Source organism: Cuculus canorus, chromosome 1 (assembly GCF_017976375.1).
Source record: "Cuculus canorus isolate bCucCan1 chromosome 1, bCucCan1.pri, whole genome shotgun sequence".
Taxonomy (NCBI): domain Eukaryota; kingdom Metazoa; phylum Chordata; class Aves; order Cuculiformes; family Cuculidae; genus Cuculus; species Cuculus canorus.
Genome location: NC_071401.1, coordinates 27,040,045 through 27,067,619, shown reverse-complemented (window position 1 = coordinate 27,067,619; position 27,575 = coordinate 27,040,045). Strand labels below are relative to the sequence as shown.

The window sequence follows — 27,575 nt, the reverse complement described above, 5'->3', positions numbered from 1 at the left end:
CCAGGAGCCACTGAGGAGTTCCAGGCACTCACAAGGGAATAATGTGGCGCCTTTGTTGCCCCTTCGAGAAACCTTGGACTGTGCCAAACAGCAGACGGCTCCTCTTTGTTTAGCAGCCAAATTCTCTCATTCTTTGGGCAGCTGATTAGCTTTTAACTTCCTACCTTCAACAAATGACAAAGGCTCTCTTAAAATGTCGGGGGACCAAGGAGCAAGGCTTCACATGGCGCAAACACCGGCAGCACCCCCTGACACTGGCGCTTGGAGGCACGTGCTTGCGGACTGATCCTGCTGCCTTGCCCCTCTTTGGTCACATGCCCACGCCACTCTGCTAATGAGCATCCAAGACCAGTTCATAGTAGTTGCAGAAAGAGTGCTGAGACCCAGGAGAGGTGTTCAAGGAGAAGCTGCTGTCATGGCTAATGTTTTCCAGCTCCCAGGCTGCAGGCTTTGGGAGGGGGAAATCCTGCTACTGCAGCAACTTGATATAAAATGTTTCTTCTGTTTAGAAGAGGCACTGAAACATGGGCTTTTAGAGAATTTCTTTCATTTAACTTCTCTTTTTCAAAATGCGTTTACTTGCTGCTTTCCAAACACAAGATATTTGGAAGGAATGGTTGTGCTTCTCCCTGGCATCCTGCAGCAGACCAGGATGGAAAAGACGCAGGCTGATCCCAGGAGCTGCGATTGCAGAAGTCACTGTTTGAGAGACACCCCTGAATGACACTAGTTTGCTTATTTTGGACTCCAGCAGAGTATATCAAATTAGTTTTCCCAATCCCAAGTGCTGGGAGCTAAATATGAATTTAAGTGCTTCACCTGATCAAAAACTGTAAGAAAAACAGCAAGAAAAACTAGTGTTCTTAGGAATGTAGCTGAAGTCTTCCTCCTGACAACAGTGCATATTTAGGATGTGGGTCTGGCTGCTGTGGTACCTTCCAGGCAAATACACATTGAGTTCTCCTTCCCAGCTGGTAACACTTCATCCTTATGATCTTATCTGGGGAACTACATACAAATCAAACCCCATATTATATATATACTGTTTACCTGTATAGATGCCTATTACTTACTATATAAAATATGCAAACATATTATATACAACTATATGTAAAGTTCAAAATATGTATTAAATAATAAAATCTATATAAAATCTATATGATAATAAAAACTTATTCTCTGTGTGTGTTTGTCTTTCTGTGCACACATGTGCACTTGTCGCAGTCATTCTTTAAACCAATAGTTTTGTTGGGAAATAAAATTTCCCCACCACTTCATGAGGAGTCTGGGATAACATGTATTACCACAGCTAAGAGTTCCAGATGGAAACTACAGTCGATGTCTAAATGCTACAAGATTTTTTTTTTTAATAGTTGGCACCAGGCTTACCAGTCATAATGATGTAAGGAATGCCAAGTGAACAGTTTCTGAGGAAACTGAAATTTCCTCAGAGAAGAATATCTCTCTGGCACCTTCCCTTTGAAAGCCAAAATGGAAAGAAAAAGCCAAGCTGCAGTGCACCAAGCCAAAAGAGCTCAAACAGAAGCTATTATTAGTGGCCCTGTTCCGAGCACAGTGTTGCAGGGTAGGAATATCACCACAGATGAGAAAATAGTAATACATGGGTGCAGCAAGTGTTGCAGGAGGTGTGCACACAAACCTCTTCAGTCTAATGCCTGATAATAGAATCTGGATTACCTGGACAAGCTGTCTTACCATACAACTAGTTCAGAAAAAGAACTGTCAGCAAGACAAAGCAGTTATCAAATTGCTTACATTTAGCCTGGCTACACAAAAGCAAGAAGTGAGTTCCACTTCTGAAACTCATCTTTTTTGAGATGCCAGTATGATTAAAAGCATTTAAGTTTGCAATGAAACATTTGCAGCTATCCAACACTCTGGGTACTTCCTGCAGGTGGCTTTAGCCTGCTGTGTTGAGAATCCCTGCCAAGGAATCAAGCTTTTCTCGGAACCAAATGTGGCATGTAGACTCTTAATCAGCAGTCAAAATTGCACTCCTCTGTTCAACTTCCATTCAGCAACTTTTAGGTATTTGTGCCCATTGTGATACAGTCCATAAATGGGGTTTTTTTTAGGACTTTGTCAACTAAAGTTCATCTAAGTTAGGAACAGAGTGGAGTTTAGGTGGAGTGAAAATATTCTGCTGACACTTTAGCCTCTGAAGTCTTGGAAGATTTGACACAAATAAGCACATCCCCTGTGCAGCGTGGCAAGTTGGTGGTTGACATTACAACCTGAAATGCAAGAAGTCTCCTGAGGTGCAGAGAAGCCTCAAGAGTGCCTGTGCAACCTGTACTGCACGCTCTGATGCGTTAGGATTGCATAGGATATTGAAGGCATCACATGGCACCTCTGCTAAGTCCTGGTCACATGAAAGTCGCTCTATGTGTGAGGCATGGGAGCTTCTGATGCTCATAAAGCTATTAGAAATCTCTCCAGCCGATGCTCTTTGAGGGTAGAGACAATTTTTTCCCTTCCTGCTCCTGGGAGAGAGAGTTTCAAGATCCTAATGAAGGGAGGCTGGGAATCCAGTCTCCAGGAGACTGTGTAAGGCTCTAGTGATGAAGGTGGTCTGTGGCACTATTACATGATGCTGCTATGAGATGTGGGCATAGGAGGACACCTCCTAAGAAGCCAGACTTCTGACATATCAATGTAATTTCATGCCTGAAGACACAGTCTTTTGTTGTTCTGAACGATCAGCCAGATGCTACTCCAGCCTGTTTCATACATGACAATACTGTGTCCCTGGGGGGCACAGTGTATTTTGCTCTATTGAAATCCAAGTCTCTTGCCAAGAAATGGAAGAAAAACCCAGCCACATCCTCAAGAGCTACTACTTTTAAAGGACTTGTTATTTATTTTTCTTTCATGCCAGAGTCGTTTTGGTGCCACTAGAAACAGAAGAAAAAAAATGCATGAGTGAAAGAGACACTTGAGAGACCACGAATTACTTTTTTAACCTTTTGTTACAAAAAACAGAGAATAAATGAAGGGCATTTAGAAGGTAAATAAAATCATCAACAGTATCTTTTACCTCCAAATGCCTTACCTCATTCTTTCCAGATCATATGCCTTTACAGGATATGCACCAGGAAAAGGCTATTGACTCATGCTACCATTTCAAGCAATCATCAGCAGGAGGTCTAGGCAGATGAGAGGTGCAGTTAAGTCAGCTTTTAGAGACCTAGACTGCTGACAAACAGAAACTTTCATTTCCTCTTACCTCAAGGAAAAAAAAAAAAAACACTTCTTTTCTTTTTTCTTTTGTACTTATATTAGCAATTCCAAACCTGGGACTGGGAACACTTTGTACAACTATAGGGCATGAGAGCAGCTCTTCTGTGTTGCGTGATCTGCATTTGACAGTGTCCAGTAGTGGAGTTGTAGGGAAAAGAAAGAAAAAATTAACAGCTTGATCCTTCTCCTGAATCCTCCCAGTGTTTTCTAGTCCAGGCTTCCTGAACTAGCTGTTGAAACAAACAGCTGATTTCAATGGACTTTTCTTCCATGAATTTCACTTTTTTTTTTTTTTTTTTTCAGTTTGGCATACACACCATCCTCCAGTAATGAATCTTGTAATTTTAATTCGGGGTCTGATGATTAGGTATTATCTACTTTATTCCAACCTTGTAACCAGTAAATTTCATTCAATAGAAGCTCTATAAAGTTTTACAAGAAATAGTGAATCATTGTTGCCTACTCAGCATCTCTGTAACATTCAGGATTTAATGCACCTTTATCATACTCTCCCTTGGGTACTACTTTCTGAGGATGAAGAGTGGAAAAGAACATTCTCTATTTAGTATCTCCTTTTGGGGAAGATATTTCTTACCATTTATCACTCTCTTTGTCATTTGCTATCTCATATATAATATGTACTTTTTTTTTGAAGGGTATCTAAGAGGGAGAAAGCAGAAATTAATAGATTACTGAAAAGGTGAAATCAACATGCACTTATTCAGAATGCTTCCTTTTGTCTTCCCTGGTAACTGAATTAGACCTTTTGCTAGAAAAATGTTCAAAAAGATAACTACAGATGACAACAATTACACCTGATCTTCCAGTTGCAATAGTTTAGCTGCTGCACTTTAACTTGTACAACTGCAGATTCGTGCTTTACAGGTAAACTTACACTTGGGAAAACGTACCAAAAATGCACCTAAGAGGAGACAGCAGCAATCCAGTGCCTGCTTGAGCATTGACCAAGAAATGAAACAAGATGCATCTTTCAGGAATCTTCCAGCTGTTCCCTGGAAGTCAGTGGCTACTTACCAAAGCAACAGTAGTGCAAGGTATATTATGAAAGGATCACCTCTTGAGATAAATAACAAGAAAACTAAAACTCAAACAGCCAATCATTTGAGAGAACACTAAAGTATTCAGTGGTAGGAGCCAAATTCTTTCAAAGTCATTCCTTCAAAGGCAGTGAGGATGCATTAAAAAACTCTCTCTTCAATCAATGCTGAAACGTAACCGTGCTTGGGCTATGACAAGAAAGTCAATTTGGACCTGCTGGAACACTCTTGGACATCTTAGTAGTATTATAATTCCACTAAGTGCCGGAACAGCATAGACATGGCTTTATCACCATGGACTATCTTGGAGTGGGGAATGCCTTTTGATTTATTGTTACTGCTATAGTCCTGTGGCAAGATTTTTTATTCATGTACATTTACATTGGAGCAGGACAGAAATAGCTATTTACATTGGAGCAGGACAGAAACCCTTCAAGTCTGAATTTCCCTGGCAGAAATCACAACATAGAGGTTTCAAATATTACACTGGACGGCTCGGCTCACTCTGAAGAACAGCTAGGAGTACAATCCACGAGAGCAAGTTTGGGGAGTACAAGGGGACAGACATAGCAAAGTAGGAATCGCTGCTTGCTAGTCTATCCTTCCATACAGCAGTTAGTAAATGTACTGTAAGAGTTACTCATGTAACAAGCCATGAAGTATCACCTTCTGACAGTGAAGGAGGTGCGTTTACTTGAGCTCACACAGAAATCAGTTTACAAAAGGCTGCCTGAGAGGGAGAATGGTTCAAAGCTGCTATTTCTTCCTACATCATAGTTTGTACAACAGATTCACCGAGTGTCTACAACTCATCTATTTCTAACCTGATATATTTGCCACTGGGAAAGAAACACGACCTGGCAAAGTAATCAACTGGCAGCAGCACCGCAGGAACGAGGGGACTGCTTGCTGCAGACTCAACTTCACTTGTCAATGCATATAGTACAGTAAACCCAGCCAGCACATAGGAACACGGCAATTCAACCTAGAGCAGACTTGCCTAGAGATTTTTGATGTTCTGGAACTGAAAGACAATTCCACTCTGAGCCACAAGTGCAACCACAATGATTAAAAACCAATCTGTGCTGGCCACTCTATGACCAGAAAAGAATGACTTTGGGAACAAAGCAGTGAGATTTATTACAAACGCAGTAGTAAGGTTATGTTCTCCACCGGTGTGAGAAATTATTTTATCTTAGCACTGCATTACTGACCCCTCCCCACAGTGTGATGTTTATACACAAACTTTAGACCAGAAACCAAACAAAAGTAGTTTTATTTTTCTCCTGATACAAATGCCAAATATCACAGCCATGACATAAGCAAAAAATTGCTCCAAATAAATATGCATGGAAAGATTTTTGACAGCTTGATAACAAATTTAAACACAGTAATTATTGTATAAAAGTTTTAACAAATGATATTACTTCTAGCAGGATAAGCAACTCCAGGAAAAAGAGGACTGAATACATAATCTGGAAATAGATTAAATATATTTATAAAATACACTCAACTTATTGCATGGATAGACAAATACTAACATACTTGTGCACATAATTGGGAATGAGGCACTTATTCAGGCTAGTATAAACAAGGCCACTTGTTAAGTAAAAGGGAAAATGTTAATAAGCCTCCAAAACATCCTGCTGAAACCTAAATCCTTGAAGCCATAATAAAAAAGGCACGCTGTTACAGACATATTTATAGTTCACTGAATTGTGAGAAATCCAATTTCTTACGACTGGGACAAATCCTGCAGGCCATACTGAAAACATTGGGTTTTTTTTCCCAGGCAGAGGACTTTGATATCTGACTGATGAATCTTACTCATGCTTATCCAGCTTTTCAGTATTTGCTTTGCATTTTTCTTTGTTACCACCAGTTTGTACTATTTCATAGACTGTTAGAAAAACATTGGTTTGATAATCCCCATCAAACAAAACATTTTACAAAGTTGTAATCAGATCCTATTTAAAGAAGTGATCAAGTTGTTTATCAGGCTAAATATTTGGCTTGTAGAATACATGGGTTTTTACATGATTTTATAAAAAGAAATAATAATTAAGAAAGATTTTGCCTGCAAGCAACTTTAATGATATTTCAGTCTGTTAAAATTCAAAAGCAGAAAAATAGCTCTACTGATAAACACCTAATTTCTGTATTTTTATATATACATTTTTAAAAAGATCTTCTCTGCTTATACAAAACAGGCATTTTATAAATATTAAAATGCTCTATTATTTACACACGTTCCACCTTACTGCAGAATCACTGACTGCTATTATCCAAACATGCAGGTTCTAGGAGAAAAAAATCTGCATTTCTCATTATCATTGTGATTTCACACATAGGCACAAAGGCATATTCGATCTTACGTTACATTCACAACTTAGTTGTGAACTTTAAAAATAAAAAGTATCTGTGGGTTAAGTCTTTGATCAATCTTGCACACATAATACATGGATCACAAAACCAGGAACTTCATTAAAAGAGTAAATTAATGTCAGGTGACTAGGGAAAAGGTCTAATGCACTGGGCACATCTTGAGGATAATTGTTTCAGGCTAGAACTCAGTTTAATTAAAATAAAAGATGACTGCATAATTTTAGTAATGGAGTTTGACCCTTAGGTTGCTGCAAACACCCTTCAATTAAGCAGTCTGAACCTCAGTCTGCAGAAAACCGAGAAAAGGTAGGACAGGGTCTAACCACATTCATTCTGTGAAAAACTGATTCAATCTTCTTAAATGGGTTAATTCATAACAACATAAATGCAGAGCAAGAGATATCAGCATGAGTCCCTTTTGTGGGCATATTCACACTGTACCATGAATCAAAACACAGATATTCCTAGGCTAAGAGATTCCAACGTTTCTAAGTCTTTATGGCCCAGAGGATGAGTGTGCACAATTACTAGGTTTTCTAAAACTTTTGTGACAAATGGGACAATCGGTCCTGAAGGTTATGTAGCTTTCATGGCCAAGCATTTGGCAAGGTACCTTTGGGACAGAGCAGGTCCCATCTGCATAAGAACTGACATGGACACCACTGATGCAAACTTTTGTGGAACACCATGCTGTCATGTGACCTAAATCAAGAATGCTGAGAGAAATTTAGAATTACTCTTGCAAAAGTAATCCCTTGTTAAAAAATGCCCAACAATGACCCAGCATGTTTGTCAAGAACTGCTGCAGTAATAAATACTACTTGATTCAATCAAATGTTATTTTTTTCTTCATTTGTTACAACCCCCTAATTTCCCTCATTTGGGTTGTAACAGTGCTGCCATTTAACACGACAGCTGACTATCACGTGCTGCCTCCAGCATCATGATTTCTAGGCTCAATTCAGGCAGAACCTTGGCCTCTGCATTTTGAATCTAATTCTATCAACTTCCTCTAGGTACTGAAATACTAAAGCTTGCATTTTGCAGCAGTGGATAGGTACTAACAAATATAATCTACCTTACAACACTTTAATGATCCATTATAAACTTAAGAGACATAGGCATCCAGTTTCTACAAAAAACCAAAATTCTTTCTGGATTTGTTGTATTCTTTGGCTTTATACAAATATAAATAAGGAAAAAAGCCCAAATTAAATAGCTGAATACAAAGTATGTATTGCATCCTGTGGCATGCTGTTATGCTGTCTAATCTAGCTGTCTTTTGAAAAAGTTCAGTTACATGTAAGTAAAAAAAGAATAATAAAAATCACTAGTATAGGTTAATTGAAATCAAAAGCTTATAGGAGGCAGGATTCATGCCTGAGGCATTTCATCACCTTTCAAACTAATTGTAGACACTGAGTTCTTTGTGAGAAACAGTACAAAATTTAACTAAAGAGTGTAAGGATTTCTCCTCTCAAGTATTCTCTGTTTCTGAAGAAACAGATTTCCTCTCTCATTAGACAGGATATATAGCACCTTTGGATAATTTCTTCTACTTTTTTTAAATGTCAGAAAATAAAAAAAAACCCAACCCAAATCTCTCCCTTACAATGCAGTTCCTTGAATTGTTGCTTAAGATTAGTGCATGATATAGGGGTGTCAGGACTACCTTTTGTGTAAAGTGGGAGATTCAGTATGGATTCTTCTATTGTATGATAATGGCAGCAAGAGTTCAGGATAAAAAATTTCAAGTACACCTAGAAACACAAGAACTTTTTGTTCCTCATGAGTCACCATGATCTGCTGCTAACAAAGTGCAGTTTGAGGGTTTTTTTGAGGCACTCTGGAGACTCTGGCTTGAATACCGCAGTCTTGGAATCAAACCTCTGAGCTGTCACTGCTGTAATTATATGGTAGCATCATTGGTTCATTGCTGCCTGGATCCTTTGTGGCTTTCCTCTTCTCAGAATTTTGTTTCCTTTTTAGCAGCAAAATGATGATTGCAATTAAGCAGATGGCAAGGAGAATGGCAGCAGCTCCACCAATGATTGTGACTACGCTGACCCCTACACTTTCGCTATTCAGTTCCCTGGGGAGAACCCCATTGACCACAACCTCCCTTTGAGGAACCTGTTTCTTGCTGGTGCGATCTAGTGCTATGTGCTGTATGTTTGTTCCTCGTTTGCTTTCTACTCCAATATCCTTTGCAAGCTCTGAGGACTGCTCAACTCCCCTCTTCTGACGTCTTTGCATGGATTCTCCTGGGCTCCCACCACTGAAAAGCAAGTGGTATTGGCGCTCCACACTTCTTTTGCCGATTCCGCGGTTAGCATTCTCTTTTGAACGTACAGTGTAGATTGTATGGACATACCACTCCCTACCCAAAGACACCTAGAACGATACAATTTTCTTGTATTTAAACACACATATACACAATCTGGACAGCATAATACACAGAGGAAATCAGTCACTGTTCTGAACTGATTGCATGTATAACCACTTTAAAAACCTTGGCAAGACAACTCCCCACTATATGCCAATGTGCAGCAGAGGAGTCATGTTTTCTGCCAAGATTTTCAGAGAGGGTAGTCTCCATTCCTCTCCATAGCCAGATTATGACTATCAGGAGAACATTAAGAAGCATAGGCTTGGCATTTTTTTTGGTAATGTTAGTACCAAGGGTCATACAAAGAATCTCAAGTGTAAACAGGCCACAGAAGAGTACCTTCTAGGCCTAGCCTGACAGCTGACTAGGCCCTGGCTGTGATTTTGTTTCTGCCTTAACATAAGAAAAAAATTATTATTTACTGTGAGTATGATTGAACATTGGAACAGGGAGACTATGGAGTTTACATCCTTGGAGATATTTCAAATCCAACTGGACGTGGTCCTGGGCAACTCTAAGTGTCCTTGCTTTGAGCATGGGATCAAAATAGACAATCTAGAGATCCCTGACAACCTCATTCATTCTATGATTGTGTGATTCCCTGCAGCCTACGTGTGATGATGCTGTCTTCTCTGAATCTGTCTTGTCTTTTCTGGATACATTATAAATTTGTGATCCACAGGGTCCAAAGCAACGACTGTGCAGAGCTGAAGGATTATATTTAATTAAGTAGTTGCATAATTTAGTTGTCAATTTCTAGGCTTTCCAGTGCTTAGACATTTCACAATGTGAATATTGCAAGGAAAGAATTGCACAGAAAGCGCTGAGCACCAGTGATATTTTGATGAACTTCACTATAAATGCTTATGATCCTCTTATTTTTTATCTTTGACAAGTGAAATGTGAAGTAATAAAACACTGCTATGTAATAAAAACCTTATCAAATTGTTAGAAAAACGTAAGTGTTTCTTTTTTGGTACAGTACTCTTGCTAATAAGCTACAGAAATCATACCTGAAATAAAGGAGTTGAATCTACTTTAAATCCATCAGAGCCTGGCTGTTTAACTAGTGGAATTGCTTCAGGATCATCTATTGCAAGTTTTGCATTAAAAAGCACATTTCCAAAGCTTGTGGCTTGAGTTTCTGGTTGAGCTTTGTCCTGCATGATCATGGAGAGGAGAAAAAGTGTTTGTAACACACAGATTCACTTCTTCTAGGAAAAACAATTCTAATATCTATATGCAATATAGATCTTGTGTAATTTACACATGCTATTTTATGCAATCCCGTGTAATATCAGCAGAAAAGACATGAGAAGGAGCTATGGTCACATCTGACTTGTACTAACTTCGATTTAATCTGTTGCCTGAAAACTTTTTGTTGACATAAAAAGGGAAAACACTAGAGAACAACCTAAAATGAAATGGTACATAAATGTAGTCTGAAACATAAGTAAGAAGTCTATTTTCCAGTTTAAAGCAGCTATCGTTCATTTCCATTAACAGATATTCATATAAATCTATTTAGACAGATAGATAATCATCTTACTTAAAATTAACTCTTGATTTTCAAAAGGCAATTTATCTCAGATATTCTAACCCAACTGTAGAGGTATCTCTTTCCCTATTGACTACAGAGACAACCGGGATGACTAACTTTACATTATACACAAAATTTTAGATAGCTAAAGATGAATCTAATGCCAGTCCTTAACTTGCTTGTCTCCTAAGACTCCCTCTGTTTTCAATGGATATAGACAATGCAGAGGAAAAGCCTATCTTGAGATTCTAACTTAGGCGGAACTACAAATGATGGAAGTCCCTGGAAAGATTAAGGATAGAACCAGGAGGAAGAAAGGTAATATTTGGCCTTTATCAGTTCTTGTTAGTCTTAAGCTTGAGTCAAAAATTTGGTTCCATCATGAACAGTTTAAAGAGCAGTTGGTTTTGGATAAAAAAGAAGTTGGAAACAAAATAATATATATATTATTTTGTACATATCCTCCCACAATTAGAACACTTACCACAATCTTAAACCTGTACAGAAGGGATGGAGAATCAGCAAGGCACCCATATTCAGTGTTGGATGGATTATATTTCGGTACATATCCATCAGCACCTGTGCATAGGAAGACCTTCTCGATGCTACAGTAGAAGGAATCACCCAAATTCTGCACTGGATCCACCATCACCCGACCATATATTATATCACCTGTAAACAGCGCACACAGTTCGCATCATATTACCCTGGGACATTTAGCACAGTACTGAGGCAAAGCTAATAAGCCCAGTGAAGAAGCTTAGTACAGTGTAACGTGACTATATCCAAACATACCTTGCTAACCAGCTTTCTCTGTAGTGGCTTGCCAAAGGTACACTCTTCCATGCACTCTGGGCCACCTGATAGTTTTAGGAGACCATTTCCTACTGCTAAAACCTGAATTAGTTCAGGGGCTGCTTTAATTCTGGGAGCTTCTAGGCTCTTCAGAAAAAAATTGACTTAAAGAACCATCACGCACTTCACTGCACCAGAACACAGTGTAGGTTTTTGTCTCCTGACAATGCACTTTGTTGAAGAGATGTTCGTTTTTTATGTCAGTAGAATTCTGTTCAGGCCACATAAGAATTACTCACACTTGGTCAGTCTGGCAGCACTGAAATCTGTACAACTGACATGATCATGATGAAAAGCATCTGAGATTTCGCTCCCTGCCATGTAATTGCATTCAGCTGTCTGATAATGTTTAAGACAAGACATTTGCCTAGCATAACTACATAAGCAAGAAAAATATATTACATGCAACAGTCGGATACATATGACAGAAGAAAAATATATTACGTGCAATAGTCGGATACATATGACAGAAAGTGGTTAGTAAGGTTGAAGAATTTGAAGAAGGTAAGGAGAAATGTTGTGTTGCTTCCACAATTTGTAGCAACTGTAGACTTTGACAGAGACCAGGCACCAGACACCTGCTATTACAGAAATTGTGCAAACCCATCACAAGAGACAGTTGTGTATTCAAGATGCTGGCACTCTAATATATATGCAAAAGAGGCACACAATGAAAGCAGAGGAATGAAGTCACTGACTAGATCATGTAACAGTCCATTAAACAGATGCATCAATTGAACCAATCTTTCCACCCCCAGCTTGCTTGGTGGAGGATAGGGGGAAGGGAGAGAGCCTTGATGCTGTGCAAGCATTGTTCAGCATTGGCATATTATGGACACTGGTTTAGTCACAGGTGCAAAGCACAGCACCCTATCAGCTGCTATTAAGAAAGTTAATTCCATCCTAACCAGACTAGTATGCTCACTCACAACAAAAAGACTGTAATATTCACTTATCAATAGGAATTGTCTTAATATCAGCCAATATTTATAAAGTGCTCAGCTTATGAGAAATGGCACCAGCACTGTAACCCTCCAATAGAACAGATTCAATGCAGATTGGCCAATAGCTCTGATGTAAACTGCCAGGAAGGAAAGGCAAATGCAAAAGAACACAAGCAGCAAGGACAAACACTCACTCCTATCTTGTTTTGACCAAAACAGAATCCTGATAGTTTGGAACACATATTAAATGTGCATGATGTGTGCGCAATTATACCTTCTGAGAAAGCAACATCACTTTCTTGCCCAAAGCCCATTGAGCCATCAGATAGCCACAGTGTCTTTTTGGAGAGGAGGAACATCTGGGTATTCAAGCTGAACTCAGCAGCCACTGGGTCGCTGACCTAGAACACAACAGCATAAGGGTCTTCAACACATACTCTTTCATGATGCTTAAAACACACCATGACCTTCTCCCAGTGGACAGCTCTGAACATCTACAAGGAACAATACAGTTTAACAAAAAACATTTCCTGGTACTAGACACATATTGTTATATATTTTACATGCATACAACCTTTGGGTTACCTGCCTCTGTGCTATTTGATAGGATTCTAGGTTAGTTTCTTCCCATCACTGTTTTTCAAAATTACAGACAAGGAAGTGCCCAAGGCAACATATGTGTGGTGGTAACAAGAGGAAAATATTTCCCTTAATAATTTGTCTCCTTGTGAATCATCACAGCCTGTTTTCTCTTTCTCATTTTCATTCTTATTCCCAAGTCCCACTGCTGCTTCTGACCCTCTGCACATTATTTGAAAATAAAGGGTTTTCTTTGCCAATATCAGTTCAACTAATGTGCTGCAAGTTATCAATTCTTATATATGAAAATGCAACAAATAATTTGAGCATCTTTTTTATGCTAATATTTATCCTTATATATCCGACACCGCTATCTGTGGTTCTTTCTTGAATACATATTATCAGCAGCAGGTTCTCATAGGGCCATATAACATAAGTTAGAAGGCAAAATATACAGGGGCTTGGCCTAAGAAGAGACAAAAAAACATAGTGAACAGAAGGATTAGGGAGAGCCCAAAGTTCAAATAGATGCAGTGTACTTGAGGAAACAATATGGAAGATGCACACATGAAGAAAAAATCCAAACAACAAACAAACAGAAAAAAACAACCAAAACCCCCATTAAAGACAAAAGAACAAGAGGCCACTGAACAAATAAATAAATGCTAACATCTATCTATATATTTATGTGTATATATAAATGTGGAAAGCAAGGAAGGAAAACAGAAAAGAAAACATTCTTGCTGGCTCATGGACAAGGGGCTGATAGAAGAAGAGAAAACAAGATAAACAGAAACTACTGCTGCAAATTATACAGCTGACACATTTATTCTTCAAATCTCTTTTTCACAATAGAGTCCCAAAACTATCAAAGCAATCAGGACCTGGCAAGGAGAATGTATAGCTGAAATATTTTTATAAACCCACTGCTATCCTTCAGAAAGAGGAACTCTCCTCCTCCAGCCTTTTCACAGAAATAATAATTAAAAAAAATAATTTCCATTCTCATTGGAATGCTTCCTTCTAAATGCCTGGGATTTAGGCTACCGGATTGCAGTCCTACAGCTTTAAATATCTTACTGACACAGATGGTTTCCAGCTGTGGTTCTGAAAGAGAATCAAGCATGGCCTCATCAAGCTTTTCCTGGGAAAAATAAATGCCTACTGAATAGGAAACAAGAAGTTTGTATTCAGCTAAAAGCACTCAACTTGAGCCACACGTTTTGCAATAATGGTCAGAGCAATGGCCTGGGAAAATACTACACGTTTAGCTGTCAATACATCTCTTAGGCGTCCTATTTTTAAGTTACTGTTTTTAATTCAGTTTTACATATAAGTCTTAGTGCTGCCAGTGGCTGACCCATAGTTGTAATTTATGACAATAGTTTCAATGTAATAATTTCCATGTGCATTTTGGGCATTTTAAACAAGTGTTCCTAGAAAAAATACTCTGTAAGGATCTGCTGGGTGAGAAGAGTACTTTTCATTTATTCTGTTTGCCATGCCCATCAGCTCTGCATATGGATGATTTGGGGACAATGCAGATCACTTACGCTGGACATCCTTACCTCCAAGGGAATAAAGCCCATGAGATACTTGGTACCTCAAGAAGCAGAGAGCTCTTGAGAATGTTCCATTCCAGGGCAGAAAGTAACCTGATTATCGAAGTGTTTCTATGAGGAAATAGTCATACACATTTAAAAAAGAAGATGTTGAAAGGACTGGAATAATGCAGAGCACCTGGGCACACTGCTGGCTCATGTTCAGCCACCTATTGACCAATATTGCTAGGATCTTTTCTGCTGGACAGCTTTCTAGCCATTCAGATCTAAGCCTATAGCAGTGCATGGGGTTGTTCTGGCCAAAGTTCATGACCTGACACCAACTTCATACAGCTGGCCTCAGCCCATAGTTCCAGCCTGTCCGGATCCCTCTGTAGAGCCCTTCTTCCTTCAAGCAGAACAACACTCCTGTACAACTTGGTGTCAGCTGCATACTTATCGAGGGCGCACTCAACCCCCTCATCCAAATCATTGATAAACATCAAACAGAACTGGCCCCAACAATGAGCTCTGGGGAACACCACTTGTGACTGCCCACCAACCGGATTTAACACCACTCAACACAATTCTCTGCACCCAGCCAGCCAACCATTCTTTTACCCAGTGAAGAGTACACCCATCCAAGACATGAGCAGCTATGAACAATCCCAACTCTCTCAGCCTTTCCTCACAGGAGAGGTGTTCCAGTCCTCTGATTATTTTTGTGGCCCTCCTCTGAGCCTGCTCTAAATGGTCCATATTTTTCTGCTACTGGAGACCCCAGAAGGGGATGCAATGGGTGTGTGCAAGTTATCAGGCATTTGCTAGTGTAAGGAACCTATCTAGTTATCCATCCAAATATGGATACCAATGCTCATTCAGTTTTACAGAATACCTAGAAAACTTAGGGGTAAAGTGCTAGATACTGCCTAGTGAATCTGTGTTACAGTACTGCCTCTGCTGCTTTTTTAGGGACTTGCGTTAAGTCCATATAGTCTTCCAGGCTGTACCCAAAGGGAATAATGTTATGTACCACAGAATTTCCTGAATTCCTCTTACTATGAATATCTCAAGAAAAAGAGCTGGTCTTCATTTGAAAAGTGTTGGGAATGGACAATAACTTGTTACAGTGATTATGACAATGTTGCAGTTTTGCACTTGATCCCCATTTTGATATACCTGAAACTTCTACATACAATATTATTAAAGCTTCATCTGATATAATGACCCCTACTTTGCTATGGGCTACTTTATCCATTTTGCAACAATTTTTGCAGGTCTTACGAATTTTCTTTGAATTATCAAAACCTTCTTGTTAATATGGGGACCAGACAGAAGCTGTGGTTCAGTATTGCTGTGAATTGCTTTAGAGTTCCTAAAAGATTAGAAATGCCAGACAAAACCAAATTGCTGAACTAGTAGTATAAATTTCTCCTACCCCCCTCCATTCAAACTTTTTAAAAATGTTTTCCTGGGTTAACTCAGAGAAGGCAGATTCATGTCAGTTCACGTATCATCTGCGCTTTGCCAGGACTTAATGCCATATCAGGAATCATCTACTTTCCCATAGCTGGCATAATACCAAATGAAAGCATAAAGACTGCATACATTTCCTTGTGTACTCTGGCTAATTCAACAGGTAAGTTATCGTGTAGCCCGGACTGATCTGGATCGGATTTATACTACAAGATGATTCAATAGCATATATCTATACTACTAATGAGCATAAAACCACAGCCACACTGTTCCAGTAGTATGAGTCAGATTGGCTCCACAGAACAGAAATGATAAAACTTCCTCCTTATACATCCGAAGGTCACATCAGCCCTTTTGATAACACTGTAAACTGCCTGATTGAGTTCTGTTAACTATCCAACATGACTCCCTGATACTTTTTTTTTAATCAATGATTTCTACAGGAAAGTCCATATCTTCATATTTTGTTCACAGCTACAGATCTTTATGGCTGGGTTCGTGAAAAGTATGCTGTTTGTCTGTTCCCATATTACTCTATGATCCACATTGCTATGAGTGTTATTTGTCTTACTCACTCTTGTGAGACTTAAAACTAAGCATTTTTTCAGTGTTGGCTATCTATACTTCCTCTGTAGTCAGTGAAGGAAGGACTTGAGGACTGAATGAATCTTCCTCTGGAGGTCCTACTTTTAATGCTAGAGACCTCGCTCTGATCTGATGAAAACCTGATAACAGAATATATTTTCTTAATTATCTGGTAAACATATTTGATACCAAAGACAACATATAAGTGAAGAATTCTCAAAGGTTAGCTCATACTCATAGTTTGAGTAACTATCACTCAAACTATGAGCTCCCTATGAGCTATCTAAGACAGGCATGCATTGAGGACAAAAATCCATTTCTGCTCCCAGTTATTACCTTAAATAGCAGGAGAGAGGTATGTGCCATCCCACCAATTTATGAAGTGGTTTGTTGATAAGCAAGTAAATTCAGTTTCTAGCACTATTACTACAGGACCATGAAAGGCAATTTGTTAACCAAAACAAAAAGGAAAGATGATGAAGGTTTCACTGGGGTGATACCTGCTGAAATCGGATATCCAGATCAAATGTGATTGGCTCTCTAGGATTGCAGATCACTGGTAGGCTGTACTCCTGATATGGAGTGGTGGTACAAGCTATCAGCTTCACAGTGTACATTCCAGAATAGTCTCGAACCTGAAGAGAGAGAGGGCGAGAGAGAGCTGTTTCCACCAACATACTAACTAACAGGCTGGAGCAAGAGAAGTTGCAGTGAAGGCTGAGGTTTTACCGCAAAATCTGAAACAAAGCTCCACTGCTGTACTGGCTGGTTGTACGTTGGCTCACTTCGGATGAGGCTGAGGCTAAACATCAGGCCTGGGTGATCAGCTGACATAACCATGGAAGTTAGAGATGAAGCTAGAAACATGCCAAAAGACATATTTGTCACCTTCAGTGTTTCATTGCAAACTCTCAGAGCTTGAAAAACTTCCCAATAATTCTTAAACCATGATACCAAAGCTGGTGTTAGTACCTTTACAGGGCGCTGATGTTTATTAACCAAACCAACAAAACCAATTGCTGTCAATGCAGCCGGGACCCTTTGATTCTTGTTAAAGTGTCTATTAAACAGTTGTTTTTGGGCTACACAACCAGAACTGTATGAAGATTAAATTTAACAGACAGGCAGAGTAGTGAGAGTGGAATGGCAAAGATCTGTAATCCTTTCTGTTTTAGACTTGGAATGTCAGCTCAGGGAACATAAAATAATTTCTCTTAATAGTGTAACTCTTTCAGCTCCACTTGACATGCAAAACTTAACATGCTAGAAGACAGCTAAGAAAAAGCAGAAGCACTGTGAGGGAGTTTTATAGGTTAATAAAACTGAGTTAAACTAAAAGAGATTTCTTAAAATGATTTCTTTCCCTTCTCATTATTGTTCAGCAGATTTAATTTAGTTAGATAATCTTTTCCATAGCTGGCATTCATGCTCAGCTTTATATCTGTAGACAGAGTCTTACATCTGTAATTATTCTGAATAGAGGCATTGGGGTTTAAACAGATTAAATTGCAGGATCAGGTCCTTAGCAATGACTAATTGAATGTCAGTGAGAGTTTTTTATTAACAGAGTGATACAATGCTCATGTAAGAGCTTTTCTTACTTTCTGAAAAAGTTCTAAATAACCTAAGTTTAAAGTTAGAAAAGAAATTTTAATGCTAAGTTCCTAGGGCAACATAATTAAATAGCTAAGCATAGTTTTTGGATTAAAAACATACATTTATAGATCCCTAGCGGACAGAATAGCCTAGATACTCATCTTTCTTAAAACAGGCTCTTCATCAAGTGGAACTACCTATGTTCCATCAGATTCATGCATATTCCATTAAGTTTGACAATCTGAATACAGTGATCAATGACAAGCAAAAAATCTGAATTAGAGGAAAAATCCTTATCTGAGCAGCATAGTATGTAAAAAATTCAGATATCAGTAGCACAAATAAGAAAAAATGAGTAGTGTAACGTTTGGAAGGGGTGCCTTTGTTTTTATAGTACTGCTACAGTGTAGATTAAGCTTACCAGGATGGGACATCACAAACAGACCATGAAACCGAGCTTCAGTCTTGAAGTTGACAACCAAGCGCCCCTCTTCACTAATACGCATGCTGGTTGGGTACAGGGAACCTGGCAGCAGAAGCCAATTCACAATGTTTAAATGTTTACTCCATTTGCATACGACAAATAAATCACATCGCTATGAAACTCCAGTCCCACTGTTTCCTTTGTCAAGTCAGATGTTTGGGATGGGACCTGTTGGTACCTTTTGGATTGACTCAAGTTCCTTCTCAAACAAGAATTTAGATAGTGAGGCCCAGCATTTTCACAATGCTTCAGCTTTTCAAAGCACATACAAAACTTCCCTACAAAGCAATGGTTTTATATGTTATCATGGACCTAAATACACTGAGAAAAGTTCACAGAACAGTCTGTGCTTGTGTTCAGGCAACAGCATGGTTGGCTGCCAGAGAGATCTGTAGAAGGAAGAATACTTTTTCTTTCAACAGGAATTCAAGCTGACTCCTACCAAAGAAAGGCGCTTCAGCGATACTCTTTACCAGTGCCTCCCTATCCATTGTTCAAGGTAGCACCCACCAGCACTTAGCTGTAGCAGTTGGTTGTGGCTTCCATGGCAATCTGCTTGTGGGAGCTTGAATCCATCAAAATCATTCTGACAGGCTTTGCATTGGTGTCGATTTCTTGTATGAATCTGGCCCAAAACACAGGCCTAATGTTTCCTAATTTCAGTTTACAAGGTCTTGTGCATATGTCAGAAGTGCATTGCTGCTGTAGTTTGCAGCCGAGTCCCTTTTTTTTCTGGAATTCTGCAAAGCTTCACAGTTCAAATGTTTCCTTTAGTGCTCCATTACAGAAAAACAGTAATGTGCCACCATTCTGTCTGCCAGGAGCAAGAAGGAAAAAGGAATGTTCCTCCATGAATGTGTCAGAAACTTAACACCCTCAACAATGTGAATGCATACCAATCACACAAAATCATCTGTACCAATCACTTTAAGTGGTACCTTAGGGGGAGGAAAAAAAAAGTATGAATTATGACTTCAGAAGATCTTGACTGCTTTACAGTTTTTCATAGAATTTATGTACAACAATTAAATGTATCTAGAGGTATGAAAATGAACTGGAAACTAGTTAACTCCTCCCTGCCCAGAAAAAACACTGTGCAAGGCTGTGGACTGAGAAAATACTGCCCAAATAAGATTGGGAATTTTGGGGGGGTCTACCCTCCACTACCTCACTGTGTTTATCATGTGTTCTGTGCCGGCTGTTTTCAAAGGAAGCTGCGAACATTCAGCATCTCCAGCGACCTGGCCATCAACTTCTTAAATACAGAAATAAAAAATAAAAGCACCAAAATATCAAAGATGGGAAATTGGCACAGATATGCCACATAACTGCTGAGACTGAGGATTAGATCTGGTTGTAATTTGGTGACTAGTACATCATATGATTTGTGGCATGTGGCTTATTCTTTAGGTTTTGCATGACATGTGCTTCATTCTTCATGCACTGTAGATTCCCCTTGCCGCTCCTCATTACCTGCTCTTAACATGAGGACAGAAGTTGCATAGCAATGACTTTTGTAGTTCGCATAGAGATTTTGCAGGAAAAAGGGATGGTTTTATGCTCACTGGAGTCTTGGAATGTGTACATATATAATTATACATGTGTACATAGGTAATTAGAGCTGGTGCCTATATTCTACCTCAGACAGAGATAAACATTGAACACTTAAAGCGTAACGCTGGGAAATACTAAGAATAATTGCATAAATAGAGCACAGCAGCATACAGGTGTAGCTATACATTTAAATCTTTCAGAGGCACCTGTATGTCACTGTTTTCCAAGATAAATTCCATAATGATAAAGTTTGATTTGTTGACTCATTACAGTTAAAACATTTGTTACGAGTATCTTTCACATTTAAAGAATATTTTACAGTTTACTACTCTAACACACAGGATAGGCTATTATATGGCTTATATATTTCTACATCTTTTGAACATTCAAAAGATGTAGAAATATATAAGCCATATAATATTTTGAAAATTAATGTTTTCAAAATATCAGAAGTTTCTGAAACTGTACATTCATGGTCAGAAAAAAATAATATCACAGAAAGTTTTTTTTTTTCATTTAAGTGCAAAAATCTTGCATGGTAACAGAATACGAATACATAGTGAACCTTGAGGTTCCAAGTATAAATTAATTCGCTGTTTTTTTGCATGTGTACTATAAATATAATCCAGCAGTTGTCTTTCTTTGTAGTAAAAAAATTGTCAACTCTACATGGATGTCATAAAGAGGAGAACTGCAAGCCCTAGGAAATGACAGCAACTAATCATAAATTATATACTTTTTTTTAGTATTAGAATAATTTAAAAATCATCCTACTGTGTGCAAATCATACTCCTAGTATCAGAATCGAGTTCAAAGCAAAGTGATCCTACACCCACCTTGAAGCTCTGCTTCAGGCGGGCTACCGATCCCATCCTTCCACAGGATGGCAGTGTCATACACAAAAGTCAGACGGAGCTCTGATTGTAGGTCGAAATGCTGCCACCCTCCTACACCCACTGGAGAGTGGAAAACGTAAGAGACATACAAAGGGACTCTCAGCGTGACATAGGACTGTACTAAGTTGAGAACCTATAAAAAAGAAAATTAGATATTTAGGTGAGTGGTCCTGAAAGGCAGCACTGTGCAGGTAATCTTAATGCAAGAGAAGACAGAACGTGAAATATTGTGACTGAATTAGATTCTCTCATTCTTCAAATTACAGATTACGTGCAAACCACCACATTAAAAGGATTTCAGCTGAGTTTATAACCCTTCAAGTCCCATTTTTGCATTTCAAACTGAATATGCATTTTGACAAACTAAAATCCCTCAATTTTGACTCATCATTTCTGTTTAGTTTTTTTAAGTACATGAACTACATTGCTGCAAATGAAGGTTTTAGAAACTTTTCAAACATCACTTTGCATTTTCTCTGTCTCTATGCCTTAGCTCTTTTGCTTACATTCTTATGTCATTGTTCTGTAAGAAACTTTTCTGGAAGACCCTGAATTTACTCAAATGCCATTGGGAGACTATGTCCTCGGACTGCACTTAATGATCTCTGGAACTCTTTCTTCCTTTGTGCATGGATAGTAGCTAAAATACTGCATGCAGACATGCAAATCGCCCTGTTTGTCACTGTCTGGAAGAATTAAAAATACCATGCAAGTTGATAAGATTTAAAAGAAGACATTTTATGCACATATTGTAAAAATCAATAGCACTGTAATTATTATCTGTCATGGAATTACATATTTGCTACATATAGAAAGGCAAGAAGAACAGTGTCAGTAAACTGTCACCTCTTAAGATAGATTATACGTGATACACATATCCCAGTCTTTCTGAAAAGACTTTGCATTTATGCTCTGTTACAAGTACCTTTTCATTCACCATATCTCTGATTAGAAATGTGCAGTCCAGATCCTTTTAGAATATTCTGGATTTTCTTAGGAAGATGGAGAAGGAAAGGCATTGAGATCATCTCCCAGGGGGAAATTTTTCAAAGGCATAAATGGTGTTGTATTCCCATTTACTTCCAATAGAAACTGCACAGGTAAATTTGTACATCTGAATGTTTCCCTGGAATGACTACCTTACAAGCTTTTAAAGAATGTTTGGCACTATGAAATAAAATCCCAGCATTCAAAGAACTTTACAAGCTGTGTAAAAACCAAACTGTTTCTGGGTTCACTCAGTGGCATGTCAGGGTGTCGAATGTCCATCACCTTACAGCTGCTCTACGCTTCCAGATGCCTGACAAAACTTTTAGTAATACCATGAAACCACAATTTACTGCCTGCACTGACTAAATAATCTGAACTAACTAAGTGGCTCATTATGGCAAAAGTTCATAGTTGCCACAACACATTTTCACATACAATACTCCTTGATCACACGCTATATTATCAAACCCCTTTCCACCTAATTTGTTTGTGTCGTTGCATAAAATGTCCTAGGATTTAGACACTAAACAGTCCAGAAATGAACACAATATCATGCACTAAAGCAGCCTTGCAGATAATATGAGATGCTACATTTATAGATTATTTTATATTAATGCTTCTTTGTTGGTTTTACATAAACACAATCAAGAACTTCAAATGGAACAAAAGAAAGGGTTTTCTCCTCTATAGGTATTGGATGACAAATCGAAGCTAGGCAAAAATACTATTCTTTAGTTCTATTAAAGTTGCAAGTTTCTTTAAGCTACTTGCATGACTATCTGAGCAATTACTTCAGACATGGGTTTGCTAAATTGTTGCAAATAACAACATAGAATTCTCAACTCTATCAAGAAAAAAATAGCTATAATGCAATACTATGGAGCATTATGGTTTGCCTTTGATTCAGGAATAACCTTGAACATTTGTTGTTTTCTGGAACAGTATCAAGAATTGAATACATTTGGTAGCATAAAGGATGTGTTACTATTAAAAAGTCACCCCAGACAAATGATGTTGGCTTCTCTCTCTGCATTTTTGTTCTACATCTGCAAGTTGTACAGCGAGAATTAGACACTGAAGCCAAAGATGTGAATTTCAGTTTGCTTATGAGGAAGAGGCAAAGGCACATGGAAGATTTAATTTATGTCCACTGCCCTCTTGAAAAGAAGCATATATGATGCTTAATGGTAATGTAGAGGAGGAATGGAATATCACAGAGGGGGCATTCAATGACCTTGAGGACTAGAATAATAAAAGGGAGATGAAATTTTATAGCATAAAGTATGAGTTAATACAAACTAGTGACAGGGATTTCTGGTAGAAATGAAAGACATTGGTCAGAAACAATAAAGGGGGAAAAAGATTTTGGTATGTGAGTTGATTGCATCACAACTATGACCTTTCTAACCTCTCCATGTGATATGATCCTAAGATAAACTGAGGAATGGGGTGGAAATCAGAAGCGTGCATGCCATTATACCGAGGACTAGTGAGAGCTTATCTGGAGCAGCTTTGATCATCCACGCTTGCAAAGGCCTAGTTTGCATTGTAGACTGTAGGGGAAAAAAATCAACATAATCACAGGAATGGAAAAACTATCTGATGAGAAGAGACTAAAATAGCTGGGTTATGTAGCCTAATACAATAAAGGCTGAAAGGGAGTAAGAATGCTGTCTATACATGTCAGGAGATAACCAGCGGAGAAGAAGGGCTTCTGATGATAAAAGATGGTGCTGACATCGGAACAAATGGGCATAGGATGACCATGACAAATACAACCTACAAATCAGAAGACTTTCTAGCCCTCGGTGTGGTGGCACTCAACAAAAATAGCGAGACCATGAAATCCTATTAGGTTTTAGATTAAATTTATTAGTATTGGAACCATGTTACACAGAGAGTTGAGGCAGTGGCCTGGAAAGAATGACCCACAAAACCCCTTATCAATCCATGTCTTATTCCACTACAAGTAAAAAAACCCTTCTTTCAAAGCTTTTCTTCATTTTCAGGTACAAGTTATCATTGACTTTTCACATACATTGTACATAAAGTAATCCCTTAATGTGGTTTGTAAGCTGCCTATTACAGTTTTCTTGCCTCGGTTCAATGGGAGCATAGTGTTAGTGAGCTTAACTCATTTGTACCGCTTGAAATTTTTCTGTAGGATCCCTTCTACGGAAAGTCTGCCTGAAACACTGCTCCTTTGCCATACATTACCAAAGCTGTGTGGAAAAATCTGAAACCGTGGTGCCAAAGAACTCTATCCATTTTTAGGACCCAAGAATTTAGAAGATTCTTCTCTCTTGGCAAAATCCATAAGATATGTCTGGGCAGCAGGACTGCTTGCTTTAGCCTGGTAATTTATTCATATACTTACGAGTGTCTATACGCTTCCATCAGTACAGCTGACTTCATGTGCGATTCGTAGCATGTAGAGAGAGGAAGGAGTCCTTGCTAATCTAGCTGATTGAGGTTTTATGCACACAAACCTTTCTTCAGGCACTCATGGATTAGCCGGTATGGAGGAAAACCTACAACACTGGTAGGCAGAGAGTTACTGAATAAACAGTTCTCTCTCCTAACAGCAAATAAAAACTTACAACATCCTCTTATTTCTTGCTGAAGAAGAAAATGCCACAAGGGGAAAGCTACTCTTCCACAGACAGAACAGTAAAATCTCAAGACATGTTATATGAAATACAGAAGATATTTGTGATAGAATAGATATAAAATAATAAAAAGAGAGGAAATTATCTGCAGAAGAAAACTGTTTCTATGTGAGTAGAATCCCCTAACAAATAAATTGATGGTATGTGTTACACAGATGGAGAAGTCTTACCTCTCTAGCCCTCTTAATAATGCCATTTAGGCGAACATGAGAAAACATTCTTTCCACTGAGTTATCTTCATTTCTTAGCACTGGTTGCAAAGCCTATAGAAAGTAGCCAGCTGTTCATATTTTATCTGTGTGACACTGATGAAACCAAAGTGGTAACTTAGAGCTGTGTAAGTGTAGGATCAGCTTAACTGCTGTGGAAAAATGGAACAGGTGCATTATGTATCTCTGCATCCTATGCACAGGAGATTTTACCAATTGTACTCACAAACTCATATTCATTAACATTAGTTTCTTATAATAGTAAGTTGTTGTGACTTTTAGCCTTGCAAAACCAGGAGAGAAATACAGACTTCAGCTAACCTGGGGAAATTGTGTCTAATATTCTATGACAATGCCAGGTCTGGAGAATGAAAGAAGACAGAAGACAAAAATTATTCCAAGCAAAGAACAGATTCTTAAAGCTAGTATCTGAAAAAATGTGGATCAGAAATCATTCAAAATTCATGTGTGTGAAAGAAGAACATTTATATTGGACATTGACATAAGAAGTAGAGGTTCATACATTTTCTTTGCAAGATGAATTATCACAGAGCATAATGTCTATTTTTAACACTGACAATTCCCATTTAAGACTTATTATTATATTAATGGGAGTTTCTATAGGTGTTCTTCTTTTGTTCCACTTTCTGATGCAAACTGTCAAACTTCATTAAGTAAAAAAAACCCTATAATTAGTTTGAGAATCTCTCATGTAACAAGTGAGAATATTAAAAGAAAAAATCAGTAAAGGCACTGGTGAATGGAGTCTGTTCTACATTTATATTGTGTTTTATTTTTCTGGCTTACATTTCCAGAGGGCAGAACTTAGCAACGTGTGTGTGTGCACTGCTAGCACTGATAATATCAGAATTGGAAATAACACAAGTTCATGTTTTATATTGTATCTCCTAATGAGACAAATTTTATTGAAAACTATTTTTGTTCTCCCTACGCCTCATTTTCTCTGTCATTTGCTCACTATGCCTGTGAATTTGAGTCACAGAAGCTTTACAATGTTATCAAGTAACTGTTTATACAGTAACAATATGGTAAGCCCAAGATTTGGCCCCAGGAAGGCACACAGCCAGGTAGGTCGCAGGTGAAATGCAAAGCAGGTTTGTTTAAAGAAGTCCGGGTGAAGAGCAGAATGCAATACAGACTTGAAACGTCAGCTCCTTGAAATGTTTAACCTCTGACTTTGTTACACAGCTGGTGCATTAACTTTATAGTAGAGTTTTTATCTTCACAGCTCCTACTAAACATGCGTTTGCAGCTGGAGAAAAAAAGGTTTACTGTTAGTGATCTTCCATGCTAAGGCAATACAAGTTACAGGGTTTTCTTAAACTTGACTGTGATGGCTCAATTGAACCCGAAAATCTGAATACAGACATTTCTGCCTATTTGCATTTTAGAGCATCTACTGAGTTTTTCAGAAAAGCTGACTTTTTCCTTGAGTTTAGTAAAACTGGAACTAGTATAGCTGGAAAGATACTGTTTCTGTGTAATAAAAAAGCTGCTTCGGATAAGCTATGGTAATACATTAGCAATTTTAAAATGTCTTTTCAGATGGGATTTCCAAACACGGTGCCATAACGTGTAGCATAAATGTGAACTGAACATACTGGAAGAGAGACATTTTCAGTTTTGGCCAGAAATAACTGTTTTTTGTTACAGAACAAAGCAAGCTGTTCAGCTGTACTCAATTACAGTGGCTTCAAGGTACCAATCTGTATGTTCAAGTATTTTAATATATGTTCTTCACCTTCTTCTTTCTCTCAGAGACTTGCTTAATTTGTTGGTTTTAATAAACTTTGTTTGAATGGTGATTTTCTTGCTTCCCTATGCCAAGTCTGGCAAACGACTAGGGAAAGCAACATCCATATATAGATGGTCAGAACAACATAGACACCTTCAGATGTCAAATTGTCTGGCTACAGTGAACAGTTATAACAGTAGGAAATGAGATCAAATGACACTTCACACTCTTATCAAATAAGTCTAGGCCAACACTTCAATATATACTTTATCAAAGGATGGCCACTTGCTTGGTTTTCACTGTTCCAGTTTTTAAATTCCTCTCAAGAATATTTGTCATCGTTTTACCACCTGTGTCTTGAGAATGTGAGATGTCTGTAGTACTTGACTCTTAAAATGTCCCTATGAAATAAAGTCTGACCTTTATTAATTACCTAAAAATATAGGAAGACAGCTCTCAGCTGGGTGAGTTCACATTGTTGAAGCCTGTAATACCCAAAGACAGACACTGAATTTTAGGCTGTGACTGCAGGTTGTCAAAAGAAAACTGTTGCTGCTAATCATCAAGGCTGACCTTAACTTTAACTACAACAGAGCTATAATCCAAATTAATTACCTCAATTTAAAGAGGAGTGGGACTTTAATTTTAAATGCAAGTTCCTTAAGCTGCATACCTAAATCCATACTTAGATACATAAATAACTGATTTTCCAATTGCAGTGAATACAGACAGACACCAGGAACAAAGTGACAAGCTGCATACTGAAAGGAGTGCTGCATGTAACTCACACAGGGTTTGCTCATGCACA

At 38.3% G+C, this 27,575-nt stretch overlaps 1 protein-coding gene across 2 annotated transcripts in view; it reads right to left on the bottom strand.

Annotated features, from left to right (window-relative positions):
* Window positions 1-5,608: 5,608 nt before the first annotated feature.
* Window positions 5,609-27,575, bottom strand: part of FREM2 (FRAS1 related extracellular matrix 2) — a 126,703-nt gene continuing 104,736 nt past the window's right edge. Inside the window, exons 17-24 of one of the 2 annotated variants that reach the window (XM_054054736.1) lie at window positions 21,084-21,276; window positions 18,631-18,735; window positions 17,343-17,470; window positions 17,114-17,248; window positions 12,707-12,833; window positions 11,118-11,305; window positions 10,107-10,253; window positions 5,609-9,098 (exon numbers count right to left, since the gene is read on the bottom strand). In XM_054054736.1, the coding sequence (XP_053910711.1) occupies window positions 8,586-9,098; window positions 10,107-10,253; window positions 11,118-11,305; window positions 12,707-12,833; window positions 17,114-17,248; window positions 17,343-17,470; window positions 18,631-18,735; window positions 21,084-21,276 (1,536 nt within the window). In that variant the 3' untranslated portion in view covers window positions 5,609-8,585. Of the gene's footprint in view, window positions 9,099-10,106; window positions 10,254-11,117; window positions 11,306-12,706; window positions 12,834-17,113; window positions 17,249-17,342; window positions 17,471-18,630; window positions 18,736-21,083; window positions 21,277-24,119; window positions 26,285-27,575 lie in introns of those variants that run through there. The other variant, XM_054054744.1, reaches the window with a different exon arrangement.